General features: G+C 37.1%; 2 protein-coding genes across 2 annotated transcripts; both read right to left on the bottom strand.

Moving 5' to 3' along the window:
- Nucleotides 1-2,792: 2,792 nt before the first annotated feature.
- LOC149842329 (aquaporin TIP3-1-like) lies at nucleotides 2,793-3,796 on the bottom strand. Its single transcript, XM_090000637.1, has 3 exons — nucleotides 3,670-3,796; nucleotides 3,300-3,547; nucleotides 2,793-3,176 (listed from the first exon to the last, which is right to left on the bottom strand). The coding sequence occupies exons 1-3, from the start codon at nucleotides 3,794-3,796 to the stop codon at nucleotides 2,793-2,795; spliced, it is 759 nt and encodes a 252-aa protein (XP_089856763.1).
- Nucleotides 3,797-16,566: 12,770 nt separating this feature from the next.
- Nucleotides 16,567-17,684, bottom strand: DUT1 (DUTP-PYROPHOSPHATASE-LIKE 1). The gene is made up of 3 exons (XM_090001387.1): nucleotides 17,376-17,684; nucleotides 17,212-17,303; nucleotides 16,567-16,981 (listed from the first exon to the last, which is right to left on the bottom strand). Exons 1-3 carry the CDS (start codon nucleotides 17,564-17,566, stop codon nucleotides 16,737-16,739), a joined length of 528 nt encoding a protein of 175 aa, XP_089857513.1. The 5' UTR covers nucleotides 17,567-17,684; the 3' UTR covers nucleotides 16,567-16,736.
- Between the last annotated feature and the right edge of the window lie 1,947 nt (nucleotides 17,685-19,631).

Below are 19,631 nucleotides of genomic sequence, written 5' to 3'. Positions count from 1 at the left end.
AAGAAAAGCAAAAGCCGTATCTCATCCATAACGAAAATATGCAAAGAAAACCAAGAAAACACAAGCTCCGCTTAACTTACCCGATCAAAAATCACTCAAAATGAAGCTGCATTCCGATAAAAAAGATGCCAAAGATCTGGCGAAGACGAAATAGAGTGAGATCAAGCTTTTTCAGAAAAAGAGACGATGATAAACATGGATGATGATGATGATACAACTAGACGTCACAATAGAAAATGAGCTAGCATGTGAAGCGCAACTACAAATCGCCCGTTATTCTGGTGAGAGTTCTCCCGTCCAGCGGACCTCGGTGACCTCAGATTCCGACTGTCACCTGCGAGGCTTCTCGGGGAAGCCGAACAATCTGAAAGAGAAGCACGTTGTCCGGCGCTTTAATCAAACAACTTTTGGGTCGGTTTAAATTTTGCACGGGAAGAGAAGGAAAATTTCGCGCCCTAGATGGGTCAGTTTAAATCGAAAAGTAGTGACAGATTAAAGACAGAATTTTTTTGTCGCTAATCCATCGCTAATTAGGGACGGATTAGAGATAGAAAACTTCTCTCACTAATTTTGTTACTAATTAGTGATAGATTAGCGACGAAATAATTTTCTCGCTAATTTCGTCGCTAATTAGCATTTTTCTTGTAATATTTGGTGACAAAAAAATGTCATCGCTAATCTGTCGTGACTTAGCGACGAAAACTTTTCGTCGCTAAGTTCGACGGAGTTTGAGACATAATTTTTATGCTGCGAATCCATCACTAATTAGCGACGGATTCGTGACAAAAATTTTTTCGTCGCTAATTTCACAAATATTTTGAATGTTAGCGACAGAGAGTTTTCTCTCGTTAATCCATCACAAATTTATGACGAAAAAAATCTATCATAAATTTTTGTCGCTAATTAGCATTTTTCTTGTAGTGTTTATGCCATTTTTTTAGGTTTTTCAAGTCTAAATTAGAGAACATTATTTTAAACAATATATGAGCACATGACATCATATCCATAGCAGTGGATGACTGAACTCCCAATTTCAACTTTGCTAGTAAAAACACTAGTAGAACCCGGAAGCAGATCAGGTCATGCTGAAAATGAGCGTTTTCGCTCATGCTGACATCGTGGCCATCCGATTTGAATATTTAAAATCTCAAAAGTCAACAAAACCACATCCAAAATGCAAACAGACGGCCACGATGTCCGCATGATAAAAAACGCTCATTTTCAGCATGACCTGATCTGCTTCCGTAGAACCCTATAGCAAGATAAACCACAAAACTGATAAGTAGCCTACAGATGGTCTTCCATATCTAGCTAAACCACAAAATTGACAAGTAGCATACATGAATGAAGCGCATCTGGTAGAGCAACCATTAGATGTTAACAAGTTACTGGCATATTGAGAAGACAATGAAATAAAATTATTAAGAAAACGGAAAATTGCCATGGCTGCACCATAGACGTACCAATATGATACCTTAAAGACATATTTGAAAGATGAAAACATAATTTTTGCAACAGAGAGATATTGCGTATAACATGAAATTGTAGGAAAGTGTGGAAAACAAAACATACGTACGTAAAACTCCATGGAACAAATAGACAAAGTGAATTTATCATAAAAATGAAGTGATTTTTGTTACTACAGCACTAGACATTGGAAGGGGGGATACCCTATGAACTTTTGAACTGAAGATGGGTTATCTCATTCATGGCCTACAGCCAAGTAACAACCATGCACGGCATGGTGGTGCACACGAACAGGCTGACATTAATAAAAACAAAGTGATCGTTTTATTCTATAAGAGCAAACGTTTAGAAGTGGATCAATCTATTAAACTTGAGCCAAACAATGCAAGTCCTGTAAAAAATGCTCCTAAATTTTCTAATGACAATCTCTTTCAATACTAAATACTCTAGTTATTTGATAAATATTGTTATACGTGTTGGTTCAAGTCTTTAGGTAGAGCACCAACCATAAGCTCGGCCTTGATGATCTACAACTATATAAAAAGCTCCTCCATGAATCCAAGCCAAAACCCATAATAAATAAGGATAACCGAAAGAAGAATCTTCAAAAAATATTTGTTTAGCGTTTCTTTTAACCAAAAAATGGAACAATTCCTAGTTAACCGCTTCACAAAATTTCTTAACCAATTTAATCAATCAAGAACTGTACATAAAGCAGACATCATCGTATATAAAATCATATATTCGTGTCTCGGATTCTCATTTGCACCGTACCATTATTACAGAATAATGCATGAGGCGTGGTTATGCTTCATGGTCTGTCCGACAACCAGCTTCGAGTTGCAACACGGATGGCAAGGTTTCACAGAAAACTTTCCTTGAAAAAGAACAAAAAGTGCTTTCATGATGTGCTCTCTTCAACTGCGTGAGGTTGCTTGTTTGAGCTTAAATATTTTGACGAGGAATACAGGTAAATCTGTAAACTCGGTATCCCTCGGATCCAACGGTTCCCAACGGATATTTCCATGCCATGTAATTTTACAGATTCCAATCAAATCAACTAGATACATGATCGACCGATATTGTTTGAGTCGGTTACTGCCAGTAATCTGAACCCTGTATTACGGACCAAGCATGCATTACACAACTCATATTACACGCTTATAATTGTATTGACTAAGGAAGAAAGAACAAAGGAACTGAATACAAAGATGCACCAGGTAAGTATGTAGGATACATGGCTTATGCTTTATTCCTCGTGAGAGTCATGGTGAGGGCACATAAATATATGCAGGCGCAGCACCCCACACATGGTGCAAGTATGTCTAGTAATCTTCGGGAGCGAGAGGCTGGTGAGTGCGCGGCGGCTCGGTGGGGATCATGAGAAACTCGTAGATGAGCCCAGCAAGCCCCCCACCAATAAAAGGGCCAACCCAGTAGATCCAGTGGTTCCTCCACCGCCAACCCACCAGAGAGGGGCCAAAGGCACGAGCCGGATTCATCGATGCTCCGTCGAAAGGACCACCAGCCAGGATGTTGGCACCGACGATGAGGCCGATGGCGAGCGGCGCGATCGTCCCCACGGGCCCTCTCTTTGGATCAATGGCCGTCGCATAGAACGTGTAGACAAGCCCAAACGTCATCACTATCTCCAGCACCAAAGCATGAAGCTCTCCTTCTCCGGATGCAACCGAGAACCCATACGGTCTCTGAAACAATTAGCAAAGCGAGTTCAAGATAAACGGACATATTTCTTATAATGTGCAGCGATTTTCTGTAGTGTTTTGTGTAGCCCCAGTGCTTTGATATAAGTATATAGGCACCCTTCTTACCATGCCATTGGTTGCAAATCTGAGCAAGAGAGAAGCGACAATGGAACCTAGAATCTGAGCGACCCAGTAGAGAAAGGCACGGAGGAGGGAAATTCGACCACCCACAAGAGTTCCAAAGGTGACGGCCGGATTCACATGGCCGCCAGAGATGTTGAATCCAACGGCGACCGCAACAAAAAGCGCAAGTGCACTCGATAATGCTACACCCACCAGCCCCACCATGGACGACGTTCCCTTGGTCAATTTATCTGAACAAAAATCGATCAGCAAGAAAAGACGATCCTAATTCACAAAGTCGGAAGATCAAATCTTTCCATTATAAGCATTTAAGTTGGGATGCGTGCGAAACGCTGGGTCTCATGATGCTTACCGTGAGCGAGGACAGCTCCTTCACCGGCGAAGACAAAGATGAGGGTAGAGATGAACTCGGACAGGGCAGCACGCATGGTGTCAGGGTGGGTGGCGTCCTCCGCCCTTCCAACTGCAAACCGGCGCATGTTTGAAGCCTTGGAAGATGACTTTTAATCAAGTGTTTCTCCCGGCCGGTGCTCTTGGTGGTGAATTGGTGTAGGGAACTTGGGGGGTCTCCTCGATCGATTGTGTGTGCAGAGGCCGAAGAGGTGGAGAGGTAGGTAAGGCAAGGGTCTTCGCATGCATGCTTAAAACGAGATGGGGGTAAGAGATGTTTCGGACATATGGGTTTTGCCTCTTCCAAGTGCACGACACGTAGTGAAGAAGGTGTAAGCTACGTAACCAGCATCGCTGACACTTAGCTAGCTGCCCCGTCTTGTTACTATCTTCTTTGTTCATAGCCTCTTGGTTGTTATGCACGGGAACGAAATTAAACAATATTTGTTTATTAGGAAATGAGCTTTAAATCATATTATTGTTACATGAAAGTAAGTTTTTCAAGATCTTTAAAATTCAATGACCCACAATGTACCAAAATTTTACAACTTAAAAAATCATATTTTACATAAAAAAATAATTCAAGGTTCAATCCTTAGTAAATTAGATATGTTGGACATATTTATTCCGTCAGATTGAGCCGATAATTAGTTTTGTATCTTCACTAGTATATATATATATATATATATATATTAGGCACCGGTTCTCATTTTGCCCTATAAGTTTTAAGTGTTTTATGATAGATTTGAACTGTTAGATGTATTTAGCATGATCGATTTAGTGGGAATCTACTCTTGAATCATGTTTTTTTGATGAAAAAAAATAATTTTATAGGCTGAGAAAAACTGGTACCTTCATAGCCATTGATTTTGGATAATCGGAAAAACCTGTATATAGGTCAGATTTCGGTGATCCAAAAGCTGGCTCCCACTAAACAAAATCTATAGATCACATCTAAAGTGTCAGAAGTGAGAAAAAAATATTTAAAACTATGATGTTTTCAAGGGGCCTAATGAGACCTAACAAAAAAGTGGGCCTAAAGAACTCATTACTCACATATATATAGTGCGTAGGTGCATGACCACTTTTGAGCATGACCGAAACGGATGTGAGCTACGCGTGCATCAACGTCAAAATTGACTTTTAGTGGCACTTTTGAAGCACTGCTAAAAACCATTTTTTCGCCCATGACCTTTAGCGATGCTTAAAAAGCATCTCTAAAAGTCAAATTTTCTGCCCAGACCTTTAGCAACACTTCAAAAGAGCCTCTAAAGGTCTATTTTGGCACAAACTTGCACTAAGCATCCATCACACACGTGGGATAAATACTCAATGCAAGTCCATTTTGGTCATGCTCGAAAGATCATCGAGAGTGAGTTTTTTCTATAAGCACATCTTATGGTATGGGTGAGATAGAAAACAAAAAGTCTGCAAGTTGTCCATGAGTGTTGCAATTGATCATCTAAAAAGTTCATTCTCATCCTAGAAAACGTGAATAATGATAATATAGAATCGATGGGAGGTCTATGACTTTAATGAACTCTGATAGCTGGTTAGATGTGTTGAAAAATGATGATTTAAAATTGCTGGTATGCTCTATTTTCTCTCCCATTAACACAGAGTTGACGTATCTCATAGTCGGTGTTCGATCACATGGTTTGGGTGGGATAGGAAAAATCAAGAGAAAAACATAGAGTGTAGAATCAAAGATGTTATACCGTATTTTCTCCTCATCAAAGATGCAGTGATATGCGACATTCTTGAAGCCCAAGAGATGAAGGTACCTCTGCACACAATCTATTTTCTCCTCATCAAATAGGCAGTGAGAATCAACATTCTTGTGAAAGAATGAAATGAATGCAATGTATTACCATTCATTCATTTTGTGAAAGAGTGACATAAATGAAATGTATGAACGACTTCATTTTGTGAAAGAATGAAATGTAATCATAGTATGAGCGAATTCATTTTCTGAAAAAATAAAATAAATACAATGTATGAGAAGCCTCATTTTGTGAAAGAATAGAATGAATGTAATGTAAGAGCAACTTCATTTTCATAAAATGATGAAAACTTTATATGCATACATGCGAGTTTCTTTCAAAATAAGTACATTTTCTCTTTATGTGCAAAATTTTGCAAAAGGATGAAAAAATCGTACTATACAGAATAGATATCACACATATATAAAACATGTGAATTTTGCCTAAATATGTGAATTTTGTATACAAATTCGCATGTAAGTGGATTTTCTACTTATATGCAAAATTTCGCAAAAAGATAAAAAATTCACACGTATACAAAATATGCAAACTTTTTCTAAATTTGTGAATTTCCCATGCAAATTTGCACATATACATAAATATACAATGTTTTATGTTAATTTTCATATATGCATGTGAATTTCTTATACAAATTTACAACTATACATGTGAATTTTGTATGCAAATTTGCACATATATATATGCAAATTTTCTACTTATATACAAAATTTTATCAAATATGTGATATTTTTTATTTAATTTTTTCTATTATAGAACAGATTTGCTATTTAACAATTTAATAATTTAACAATACATATAAAAATATATATATTTTTTAAATACAACCATGAATGAACTTTGCAACTAAATCCATCTACAAACATAACAAAACAACTACAAATTATGTCAACCATATATGCAAAATTATAACCAGGTTTTTAAATATAATCATGAATAAACTTTGCATCCAAGTTTTTGTTTATTCTGTCAAAATTGCATCCATATTTTTTATTATCAAAATAGAATATACATAACTATCAATGTATACTCTCCAGGATTGTCTAGAGCTCAACTAACTTCTCCTTGTCATCCAACACCTTATTGTTTGATGCCCTTTCTTCTTCCCCCTCAACTCTCTCTTCCTCTCCTTCTGCCATCTCTTTGGCCCACTACTAACAAACTCCTCTTATGTTTATACAATTTCATTATATGCTTCCTATAAATAGATACATCATTTTAAAAAAAAAGTTATTAGTAAACAATTAACAATAGCTTACATAATAATAATAATAAAATATGACATACAATATACTTGTGTGAAATTTAATTCTTTGCCTAAGCCCAAGTATTGCATACATAACATGACAAATATGTAACAATCATATACCTAGTCAAGGACAAGTGCATACACAAATTGAGTTAACAAACATGCGTAAAGTAGTTATGAGTTTGTTTGCCAAACCACCCTGTAAAAATATGAACCTGCAATACTTTATTTAGCATAATTTATACTTGAGAAAAATAAGCGCATTATTGAATAAGTAATGTTATTGTACCATATCTCCAATATTTTGATCAACAAGATATACATAACAAACATAAGACATTAGAGCAATTCATTAAAAAATATAATATAAATTACAAAAAAGCAATTCATTAAAAAGCACTAGCTAAATACCTTTTCAAAGCATAGAATATTCATACATACTTTTATGAGTGTTTTTGCCTGTTGTGAATAACCTCATCACATATACTGCACTTGTATAACATCATATCCTTGTGTTCTGTTCTCTGTCGCTTAACCTTAGATCACCATAGTTTAGGCTTCACTTTTTGCAGATACACAAGAATAAGGGTAAGAGTTGTAATGCGTGAGACATTATCCATTATCATAAATAATGAATATATACTATATGTAGTTCGATATGATTCAACTGTAAAGAACTTGTCACAATAATACTATGGTAGCTTGCCCTCATACAAAATGCATGAGATCACATGAAAACTCGCTAATTTGTCACTATTGACAAGAGAATGTCTACTTCTTAAGATCAACACTGTAGTCATGAGATCAGTTGTAGGCTTTATACCGATGTCAGAGACAATGCACTATTTGCACATGTAGTAGTTGTGCATTTCTCTTAGGTTCATCTAGTTTCTCTTTTACCTCAGACACAATAACACCTGACATTTTTTGCCAGCTAATCTTTCTTTTGTCATACAATTTCATTAGCATGAGATAAAACCTTTCAATAAAAGGCACTAAGGGCTTGTCACGTATGGAGACAATCTCTAAATTGAAGCTCTTTACTATATTAGAGGTTAAGCACCTATACCTTCTTGCTAGAAAGTGATTGTTAGCCTATTATTTTTCGACCACTTCCTCAGTCACATATAGGTATGTGATTTCATCTTGCTCTCAAATCTTTTCTATAAAATAATTACATTGTTGTTTCGTGAATGCTCGGGTTGTGCTCCAATAGAGTGCATTGAGTGGTGAATAAAATTTCTTAAAAAAATTCTTTGTCAGATGCTTCATGCCAAATCCAACATGACATCTAGGTTATGTATAGGGGACAACATACTGAAGCCCTAAGTGTCTATCTGAGAATTCTACCTCTAAATGCCTAAAAAATTATGCCCAAGACTCCTTTGACTTCTTATTTACAATTGCAAATATTATAGAAAACATCTCACCTCTAGGATCAATACCATGGGTCGACAATAATATACTCATGTATTTTTCTTTTAAGAATGTGTCATCTACTATAAAAACTAGAGGGCCTTCAAAGAGCCATATCGTGCTTATTTTGTAAAATGAGAGAATTCTATAGAGAAAATATGCTTTGTCTCATTGAGATGAAGAGAATGACATACTCACTTTTTTTCACAAAAAATATCAACGAAACCCTAAAAATGTATAAGCCTCATATAAAGATCTCACAAAAATATATTGTGGGCCCATATAAATATCTCACAAAAATATCTTGTGGGCCCCATATAAATATCTCATTGTAATATGTAGGTGAGCCCCACAGGAGATATATCTATCCTTATCCGAAAATGATAGGGAAAAATAGGGAAGAAGGGCATACTTATCCCTTGGAGTGAGGCTCACACCCAATCTCTATAAATAAGACCTCCTCCCCCTTTTAGAAAATCGTCACTCTCTCTAGCTTTCTCTCTCCTCTCTCTTGTTTTTATCCCTCTCTAGTTTTGCTCTCTCTCCATAAAAGGACTCCCTCCCCTCTCTAGATTTTTACTCTCTAAAAAAGAATTTTCTCTCTAGAGAAGAACTCTTTAGATTTTTTCATGTTTCTTCTCGCCGATGAGTTTTACATGAGATGCTCTTAGTTGCCACTGCAAACTTGCTTTAGTATTCGTGCACGTATCCTTGTGTCTACTTCTCGATATTTATGGTGAATTATGTACCATAGAGTCTTAGTCTTTGGTTAACGCCCTTTAGGCCACCGCGAGCTTGCTTCGATATTCATGCGTGTATCCTTATAACTACTTTCCTATTTACTATATATATACATATGTTCTTTGCCGCAAATTACTTGGCCTGGTGCATGGTTTTATTCATCGAAACCTGCTTTACGCACTTTACTTTGTCGTCGCACTAATATGTGTAAAGGCTCCTACTTTACACTAATTACTTTGTCATCACGCTTTATGTGTACAGACTCCTACTTTTAATAAATATAACTGCGTTGTATTTAGCGTATAAATGGTGACTCATTCCTATCGCTCAAAGAGATTGAAAAGCCTTGTCGCATTCAAAACATTGTTTGGCAAAGAAACCCTTATTGGAAAGGTTTCAGATTTGCCAAAATTGCATTTACGTAAATATCTAAGTCACCAGCATAAGGCCTAGGTTTTCGATAAACCATGAGAGATGCAACACATGCACAACAATGTGCGTCTATTAAAAAATGAAGGTAGCATTTTTCTATTAAATAGGAGAGATGTTGCAGAAATTTCTGATAAAGTGCTCTCCAAGATAAAAAGAAACATAGCATTTTCCCTATTAAACAAAGGAGATGCTAGCAAAATACTCACCTAAGCTAGTATGGATGGCACGATAATGCCCTCATTGTTGGAACTATCTCAGGATGACTCGTTCCATTTCAGTCTTTAAGGGTATCACACTCGTAAGGGTTGCCGCACTAGAGTAGCTGTTGCATCTTGTTAAGTCGGTGCTCGTTACGGCTAAATACTCTCGAGTAGTAGATCAAAAGTAGTCCTTGATTATGCATGCATCTATAAACTACGATCACACAAATAATACTTATAAGTGTTATTGTGCCAAAGTTGGTTATCCACCTGCAATGGGGTGAAGCACTCGTGAAGGTCGTAGGTGCCAAGAGCAATGTTTGCATGCATATAAATAAACATAACGATAGTCCCTGTCCACACAGAAATCGACCTATGCTTCAAAAAAATGATTGGGGTTGGGTTCATATTTTCTTATGTACATAATGCATTCGTTGCCTATGTGGCACTCAACATTCTAATAATAAGGATTATATTTTTGAACCCTTTTGAGATTTATGCTCATCAAGGCAGACGATGATGGTACCTCCTCGAGTGACATACTTTATCTTATAAACCAAAGAGTTCAGAAGGTCTCCCAGTCACTCGAGGTTGTTGGGTTATCCCTAAGACCTATGGGTTGACCTCGCTACTGTAGTAGTATGATGCATCCAAATCGGCCTAGCATGAGTTATCCTGACAAAAATCTATCACCCTGCTACGGACAGGGTCATTTAGGCATCTAAGCACAAAAATATATAGCATAAAAAATACTCAAATGACTTTCTTTGACATCGAAGTTAGGTTCTTCTACATATTAGGGGTTGAACTTATAATTATCAAAATAATGCATTAGTCATAGGTACACTAACGAATGAATGTACATTAGTACTACTCATGCATCACCTTATATAAGGTACTGATCTCAGTACACTGTTGGATCGATCGGGTAAAGGACCCAAATTGTATCTGCATGACTAAGTTAGGCTCGAGGAGCTCCTGCTTTAATCCATAGGATACCTATACACTAAGTCATGGAGACTTGAGCTACGATATTTTCAACTGCAGCCTTGGAGTGACCTTTTATGTCTTTAGCATTTGGGGATACAGGTACTGAACCTGCAGTGTGCGATGCGGAGCAGGGCAGCATCAAGATCTAGGGTTCTATAGGCTTCATTAGACATTTTGTTTACAAACCCAGTTCACCTAGTACTACTTTACTAATCAGTACTATTTATAATAAATAAGTTATTTTGATTTGCTTAAATAAAATATTTTGGTGGACAATAGGTGATTGACCACATACTTGTGACCCGCCCAATATCTTCTAAAATCGATGGCTAACTATCGTTTACTTTTGCTACTAATGTCTTTTCTAAATTCTGCTACAAAGAAAAAAATAATCCCTAAAATTTGGACAAATGATGATGCCTAGTTGTAAGATCCATAATTTTTCAGTAAACTTATGAATACAAATATGATGTATTTTTACATAATTTTATCGTATTAACCTGAAATGCAAAACAAAGGGATTTCTTAGAGCCAATTATACTTAGGACGCATATATCCTTAGGGGCATATACTCAAAACATTCAGGGAGCTATATCACGCTTATTTAGCAAAATAAATTTTTTTTTCAAAGAAAACCCACTTCATCTCATCGAGACGAAGACAATAGCGCACTCACTTTTTTCCGCGAAAAATATCGGCGAAACCCCAAAATATGCGAGCTTCACATAAATATCTCACAAAAATATCTTGTAAGCCCTACATAAATATCACAAAAAAATATCTTATGGGCTCCACATAAATATCTCATGAAAATACCTAGGTGGGTTCCATAGGGGATATATCTGTCCTTTTCCAAAAAGGGTAGGAAAAAATCGAGAAGGCATACTTATCCCTTGGGGTAGAGCCCATACCCAACCTCTATAAATGGGACCCCCTCCTTTTAAAAAATCACCAAACCTCTCTCTAGCTTTCTCTCTCATCTCTCCTCTCTTTAGTTTTGCTCTCTCTATAAAAGTGCCCTCTCTCTAAAAAAGAGCACTTTCTCTAGATTTTTACTCTCTCTAGAAAAGTGCACTCTCTAGATTTTTTTTGCATTTTTTCGCATCGATGAGTTCTACACAAAGCACTATTGGTTGCCATTGCAAGCTTGCTTCAATGTGCTTCAGTGTTCATGAGTGACCAGTCGATCAAAAGTAATCATTGATTATGCATGCATCTGTAAACTATGGTCAAAAGAATAATACTCATAAGTATCATTGTACCAGAGTTGGTTATCCACCCACAATGGGGTGAAGCACTCATAAAGGCCGCATACGCCAAGAGTGATGTTTGCATGCATATAAACAAACATAACGATAGTCCCTGTCTATACAGGAATTGACACATGCTTTAGAAAACTGATTGGGGTTGGGTTCACATTTTCCTTTGTGCAAAATGCACTAGTTGCTTATGTGATGCGTAATATTTTAATAGTAAAGATTATGTCGTCAAACCCCTTCAAGACTTATGCTCATCAAGGTAGACGATGATGGTATCACCTTGAGTGACATACTTTATCTTATGAACCAAAGAGTTTAGGTAGTCTCCTAGTCACTCAAAGGTTAGGAGGTCGAGTTATAAGACCTAGGGGTTGACCCCGCTACTGTAGTAGTAGGATGCATTCAAACCGACTTAGCGAGGGTTTTCTTAACAAAAATTTGTCGTCCTGCTACAAATAGGGTCATTCAGGCCTTTGGGCATAAAAATACACAGCATAAGAAACATCTAGATAGCTTCGTTTGACATTGAAGTTAGGTTCTTTTACGTACCAGGGGTGAACTTGTAATTATCAAAATAATGCATTATTTATAGGTATACTAATGAATGAATGAATGTACATTAGTACTACTCGTGCATAAACTTATATAAGGTATTAATCTCGGTATACTATTGGACCAATCAGGTAAAGTACCCAAATTATATCTACATGACTAAGCTAGGCTCGAGGAGCTCCTGCTTTGATCCATAGGATACATATACGATAAGTCGTGTAGACTTGAGGTATAATATTTTCAACTGTGACCCTAGGATGACCATTTATGTCTTCAACATATTATACTTGTTAGAATTGAAATGCTTTTCTATGAGACCAATAATGGTTCTGACCCCATTTTATGGGGGGATACAAGTATTGTACTTGTGGTGTGCGATGCAGAGCAGGGTGACATCAGTATCAAGGGTTTCTCCAGGCTTCGTTAAACATTTTATTTACAAACTCAGTTTATCTAATACTGCTTTACTAAGCAGTACTATTTATAATAAATAACTCATTTTGGTTTGCTTAAATGAAATATTTTGGTGGATAATGATTAATTGGCCACATACTTGTGACCCACCCGACATCTTTTAAAATCGAAGACTAGCTATCATTTATTTTCACTACTAAAGTCATTTCTAAATTCTACTATAAAGAAAAAAAAACAATTCATAAAATTTAGACAATGTGTTGTTTTGGAAATCTAGGGAGTTACACTAGCGATCCCCAGTTAGCCATCACTAAATGAACACGATAGGCGAGAATCATCTTGAAGGACTCTTCGAATAAACTATATAACACCTCATTGGTCAATTCTCATCCACGCCATACTTGTTTATAACTAACTTCCACACATTCTTCGTGACTTATGTCATTCATGATTTCTCTTAGAGTTATTTTCGGGTTATCGTGCAAGCGTCTATGAATAACATATGAAATCCACTTGGATGACACATTTTCTAGTATGAGGTTGCCCACTAATCCACCACATGTATGCTCTCTTTTATACATCTTCATTAGAAAGAACAGTGTAATGGATCTTCCAACAATCAACTATAGTCTGTGGGTTCTTTCTCATACACATGCCAGTGACTCTGTTACTGCAACTCTTCATGAAATTTGCTTTATAGTTATTTTTGTTCAAATGATCTTTCAAAAACTCACGATAATGCTCAAGATGATTAAACCTTTTATCGCAAGCAATTTCTTCATCGTTTGACTTTTTTGTTAGCCACTAGAACTGTTTATAATTATTGAGTTTTTTATTATGCAACTTGTCATGCAACTCAGATGTTTCTGCTTCATTGATTTTCAATTGCTCTTTATTGAATGAGAAATCATTGAACAAGAACCGAAGGTTTGACTTCCTAAATGTCATTTGTGCATCGTTCTCACCCACCATTATTTGTCCCGTATCATTTTCCTATTGTTTCTGATTTCTACTAAGCCGACATGGCATAGTCATCATCATCGCTATCATCTGATTCTCCATTATGGTCGTCATCGCTACTATCTCAAATGGACTAATTGACTGCACAAACTAAATTAAAATTTATCATATATATTGCTCTCTTTGCTTTCATGCATGCTATATTTTAGCATTTTTTATTTTCAATATTAATAATAAAAATAATATATTCAATTCAAACATAAATTAGAAAGTCCAATAACCTTTACCTAGATTTGTTATCTACATTGAAAGGTTGAGTGTCATCCAACTTACTGCGATGAATATCATCAACACTGGTTTGCCCACATGGTTTTACATCCTCTATAGTGATACTCTCATCATTAACAGTTTGAGATAGTGAGATATTCTCTAAGGGATTGAGCTCAATACATAAATGTATCTGAGATAGATGCACATTATCCACAAGATTTTCCTTATTTCATTCATCAATTGGTTCTTGTATATCACTTTTGACTGCTTCTTGTATAACTTTACAACCAACAACTTCTTTGTTAACTTCATAAATAATAACTTTTCAATTATCTTTACTAGAACCTATAGTTTTACTAGCAACTAAGTAAACATCACCACTATATAACATTGATTCTACATCATCATCATCATCATCCAAGATATGTATCCATATATGTTGACCATCTAATTTTGAAGAATACTTTGATCATTGACTTTTTCAGATATCTGGTTTTACGAGACATCAATACTATAAATTTCTTATAGTTGATGTTTTTAGATACCAATATAAATCTCTAAATAGGTTGATCAATGCTATAGTAAAATACTCCTACTCTTTCAGAAGCAATCATAATTGTCTACACCAATCACACAACGTATCATTCAGTTAATAACTACTCAAAAAACCAACAACTCACAATAACCCCGTAACCCATATTCAATACTTGTGCATAGTCAACCACAACCACATCTATTAGAGGGAAATGACCAAGATTTGAAAAGATCAACCCTTAGACTAACACTCATTGATAGAAGGGTGTTTTTTCATATATAAATCACAAGTATTGAATCAATGGATAGGTAAGAGTCTACCTAACCATAAGGCCATTAACTTCTCATATCTATAATTTGTTTTTTAGAAACAACGATAATTGTCAAAATGGAGCGAAAAAACTAACTGAAAAAGTCAATGTGTGTCAGAATGGAGCGAAAAAACTTTCATAAGAATCACCGCTAGGGTACAAAGAAAAGTGTTACTCTTTCCACATACAAACAAAAAAAATAAAAATAAAAAAATGAATACAAACGCCTATATACAGCTAAATTCGCATGCTAAAATAAAATTTTGCATCGCTTAAAGACAACATGCAAAAGTTCATGAATTTTGCAATCTTTTTATGAATTTTGCATCGAAAATAGATTTTTGCAACTATCAACATGAAACTCTTGACGAAATTTGCTCTCTAATCGCTTATATATACACGTAAATTTATACATTAAAATGGAATTCTGCATTACTATAAGTCAACAACATGCAAAAGTTTGTGAATTTTGTATCTAAAGACAGACTTTCGCAACCACCAACACGAAACTCTTGAAAAAAATTACACTCTAATTGCCTATATATACACGTAAATTTACACTCTAAAATAGATTTTTGCATCGCTATAAGTTAACAACATGCGAAAGTTTGTGAATCCTACAAACTTTTTATGAATTTTGCATCCAAAGACAGACTTTCACAACTACCAACGCGAAACTCTTGACAAAATTTGCAAGTAAAAGATTTTTGCAAGCAGTGTTGCAATATTAGTACTATTTGTGCAAAATTCATGATTTCTATAAAAATATCATATGAATTCTCATTTTTAGTGAGATTTAGTGAGATGAGAGAGAGTTACAACGTAATGCGCAAAAATAAAGAGAAATTCACACATGCTAAAGGTAAAAAAGTCCTAAAATAGTCAAGAACTTGCGAAATTGGACATCAAAAAGATTTTAAAATGTATGGGACATTTGGGAAAACATATCAAATTTGTCGTAAGGGGCCATACAAATTAGCTTGTTTGCTAGCCTAGTTTCTAGGCTCTTAATCCTCAAAGGATTATTATTTTTTTTTATAAATCTCAAGAAAAAATAAAAACAATTGCAACATTTAATAAAATAAAAGTTTGGTAAAAAGATTATATAAAAAGAAATAAAAGATTTATTTTTAAATATAACAAAATCCTAACAATTTTTATTTAGAATATAGAATAGGGTTAATCTAATATTAAACTAGTGTTTAATATTAGTTAGATTCCACCTTATAAAAATGACTAAAACACTTTTAAAATAATAGCATTTTTGAAAATGCAACGTTACTTTTTGAAGTTAAAAAGACAAGTTTGATAACTTCATAAAATTATATTTTGAAAGGGTGTTGGACTGTTCAATTCCCTCAAAAAAGTGCATTTTTTCAAAAATGTTATTATTTTATCAGTATTTTAATCATTTTTATAAAGTTGAATCCATCTAATACTAAACCCAACTAGTTTAATATTAAATTAACCTTATAAAAAAATATATTTAAATATGAAAATAAAAAAACCCTCAAAGCTTTGAAAATGCATTGATAGATAGTGATAATCCCTTGCGAGGTTTGATTTCAAAGTGTCACTTCCTTGCGCAAGCCTACGTTCAGCATACGCAAAGGTGAGTTTCAAAAGCGTATTGGCCAATGACCGTATGGCATGCTGAGCCAAAGCAATCAGGTATTAGAGCCCAAACAGTCGGGTAATAAATCAAAAAAGAAAATGCTCATCAACACAATTCTTTCAACATATAGGCAAACATCCGTGTGATAATAGAAAGGAAGAAGCCAAGCGTCAGAAATATGATGATAGTGTAGTATCATTTCCGAAGGAGATAACAGCAAAAGTGTGAACCATCGATGGATGAGACATCATAGCAGTCTATCAGACTATGCACAAAACAGAAAGATTTCCCCTCAAAACAGTCAATCAGACGCCGGTAGAGCCAAAGCCCCCAACTCCTCTGGCGGTCGAGTCAAGATCCTCAACTTCACAGACATCAGGCGTCACGATCTTCTGGATGATGAGCTGAGCGATCCTGTCCCCAGGATTCACCTGGAAATCCGAATCCGAATGATTGAGGAGGATGACCCCAACAGGTCCCCGATAATCGGCGTCGATCACGCCAGCCCCCACATCAATCGAGTGCTTCCAAGCCAACCCAGAACGCGGTGCTGCCATCCAAAAAAGAAAAAAAATCCAATGAAGTGAAAGGACAGGAAGAGAAATCAAGAAACCCAAAAGGAAAACCACCTTTACATATTTTATACTGACCTACACAACCCCAATGAAAACAAACGCACCCAAAAGGAAACAAAACAGATCTGTGCTTCTTGACTTTCACACAGGAGAGAAAAAAAAGGGAGGAAATGGATAAAAGGAAATGAAGGGTAAGGAGAAGTACCTATCCTTGCATAAGTTCGCTCTGGGATGGTGATGCTCAAATCGGTGGGAACAAGAGCCTTTCCCCTCGCTGGAACAATCGTTGCAGCGGCACTGAGACCACAAAGAAACAAATGAGAGAGAGAGAGAGAGAGAGAGAGAGAGAGAGAGACCACAGCACAACACCTGGAGAGGTCGTAACCGGCCGCAAGGGGCGATCCCCTCGTGGGTAGCACGGCGTTGGGGGAGAGCTTCTTGACCATGAGGAATGGGGCATTTGCAGGGGGACCCTGATGGCACCCGTTGCTCTGAATCTCGACCTTCTGGATCTTGGCTGCGGGCTCCCTTCCTCGCCCTTCTTCCCCGTTCGTAGCCATCGCAAGCAGCAGCGTCGTTGATAAACCAAGGAGAGGGACGGAGAGAGGGAGAGAAGTGGAGGCAGCTGAATAAAACTAGGGCCACCCCTCTCTATGTTTCCTATACCAAAACCTTCACGCTCTTTCCATACCCCATTCTAAATTCTAGGGTTTTGCTTCTGTTCATCTCGAGAGGTGGGCCAGCCATCATCGATGGGTGTCAAGTATCGGGTACGATTGGATCCAAAAACATACCGGATCCAGTTGAGTCGATTAAAATTGGCAAATTTCCAATATAAGAAAACTTAAAAGAAATCATTTTACCAGGGTTTATGCAATTCTTATTGGATCCAGTACAACTCTTCTTATGAAAGATCTGGATGGACCTCGATCTGAACTTGATACCAACACCTTTTAGTTGGATCTGAGTTTGGACTCACCCTTTTAGCAGAAGTCTCACCCGTTGACACCCATACCATTATGGCCATCAAAGGCCTCCACCCCTCCCACTAGGGCTGTCAATAGGTCGGGTTTGTATCAGGTACCTCACCCCGACCCGAACCGAATTCTCGGGTATGGGCATGCAAAAAGCTGACCCAAATCCAAGCCGAGCAATATGTGAGCCGGGTTTGGGTCATGATTTTTGCTGAGTACCCAACCCAACCTAAAATTTTATATGTAATTTTAATAAAAAATTCTAAAATTATCCATTCCATTTTCATGACCTAACAAACATTTTCACCTGTCTAGCCTTATGGACCTTGACTAGGGCTAGTAAAGAAGCCAAATGAGCCAAGCTTGAACTGACGAGGCTTGACCCGTAAAAGCTCAATCCTACCTGAAAGAAAGTGCTTAATAACAGATGCTAGGGATGGCAGTGGATGGGGGTGCCCCGTTTCAAAATCCGAACCTTCATCCCGCCTCCATCCCCGCACGGGGATGGATTTCAACTTCCACCGCCTCCATCCCCGTTTCATGTCTTCCATCCCCGGTCCAAACTGGGGTGAGGTGGGGTGAGGCCTGTTTCCTCTTAGTCTATAGTCATCCCTTAAAGGATTGGGGATGGGGCGGGGCGGGGCTAGGCGGGGATTGGGATGGGGACAGGGCGGGGAAAAGCTTAAGTCCATCCCCACCTTCATCCCCGCACGGGGATAGATTTTAACCTTCATCCTCGCCTCCATCCCCGTTTCATGCCCTTCATCCCCAGTCACGGGGCGGAGCCCCGTTGTCCCCCGATCCACTGCCATCCCTAGATGCTATGCTGCTGAGCCAACTCAGAGTTTACCCTTGCAGGGGTGGGCTCATTAAGTGAACTGGCTCTTAGCAATGGTTCTTCATCAACAACAACTACGTCTTCATCCCAAAACAATTGGGGTCAACGATATGAACCAAAACAGAAAATCATTCTTGGTCTTCCACAAGAATCCTTCTCCTCCAATCATTTCTATCCAATGCCATGTCCCCGGTGAGGTTCAAAGCATTCATATCCTTTTCTATCATCTCCATCTAAAGTCTTCTTAGGCCTACCCCGACCTCTTTTAACTAATATATTTTCTCATTTCTCCATCCTTCTAACTGGCGCATTATTAGGCCTTCGCCGAATATGTCCAAACCATCGTAAACGATTCTCTCTCATCTTATTTTCAATGAATGCAACACCTACCTTCTTAAGTATCTCCTAGTTTCGAATCTTATTTTTTATTGTATTTTCACACATTCATCTAAGCATACGCATCTCAGCTATACTCATTTTTTTAATATGATGTCTCTTAGCAGCCCAACATTCTGTACCATATAGTAAAAGCGGGTCTAATTGTCGTCCTATAAAAATTTTCCTTCAACCGCAATGGCATTCTACGATCGCACAACAGTCCAGTTGCACTTTTCCATTTCATCCACCCAACCTTTATCCTATGATTTACATCTCCATCAATTTCTCCATACTTTTGAATGATAGATCCCAAATATTTGAAACAGTCATCCACAGGTATTTCTTGCTCACCAAGCTTCACTACACTCCCATCACTACTTCGTTGCTTACTAAACTGACATTCCATATATTCTGTTTTACTCTTACTCAACTTAA

The sequence above is a fragment of the Nuphar pumila genome, chromosome 3, assembly GCF_984573655.1.
Source record: "Nuphar pumila chromosome 3, dmNupPumi1.hap1.1, whole genome shotgun sequence".
Taxonomy (NCBI): Eukaryota; Viridiplantae; Streptophyta; class Magnoliopsida; order Nymphaeales; family Nymphaeaceae; genus Nuphar; species Nuphar pumila.
Note: the sequence above shows the minus strand (reverse complement) of the source record. Positions and strands in the feature narration are given on the sequence as shown.

Excerpts from the sequence above, each read along its gene's own strand:
- LOC149842329 (XM_090000637.1), bottom strand. The coding sequence starts at position 3,796 with ATGCGCCGGTTTGCAGTTGGAAGGGCGGAGGACGCCACCCACCCTGAC. Across the intron at positions 3,548-3,669 it reads AGGAGCTGTCCTCGCTCACG|ATAAATTGACCAAGGGAACG; the intron begins GTAAGCATCATG and ends ATTTTTGTTCAG. Across the intron at positions 3,177-3,299 it reads GATTTGCAACCAATGGCATG|AGACCGTATGGGTTCTCGGT; the intron begins GTAAGAAGGGTG and ends TAATTGTTTCAG.
- DUT1 (XM_090001387.1), bottom strand. The coding sequence starts at position 17,566 with ATGGCTACGAACGGGGAAGAAGGGCGAGGAAGGGAGCCCGCAGCCAAG. Across the intron at positions 17,304-17,375 it reads GCCGGTTACGACCTCTCCAG|TGCCGCTGCAACGATTGTTC; the intron begins GTGTTGTGCTGT and ends TTGTGGTCTCAG. Across the intron at positions 16,982-17,211 it reads GCGAACTTATGCAAGGATAG|CACCGCGTTCTGGGTTGGCT; the intron begins GTACTTCTCCTT and ends TTTGGATGGCAG.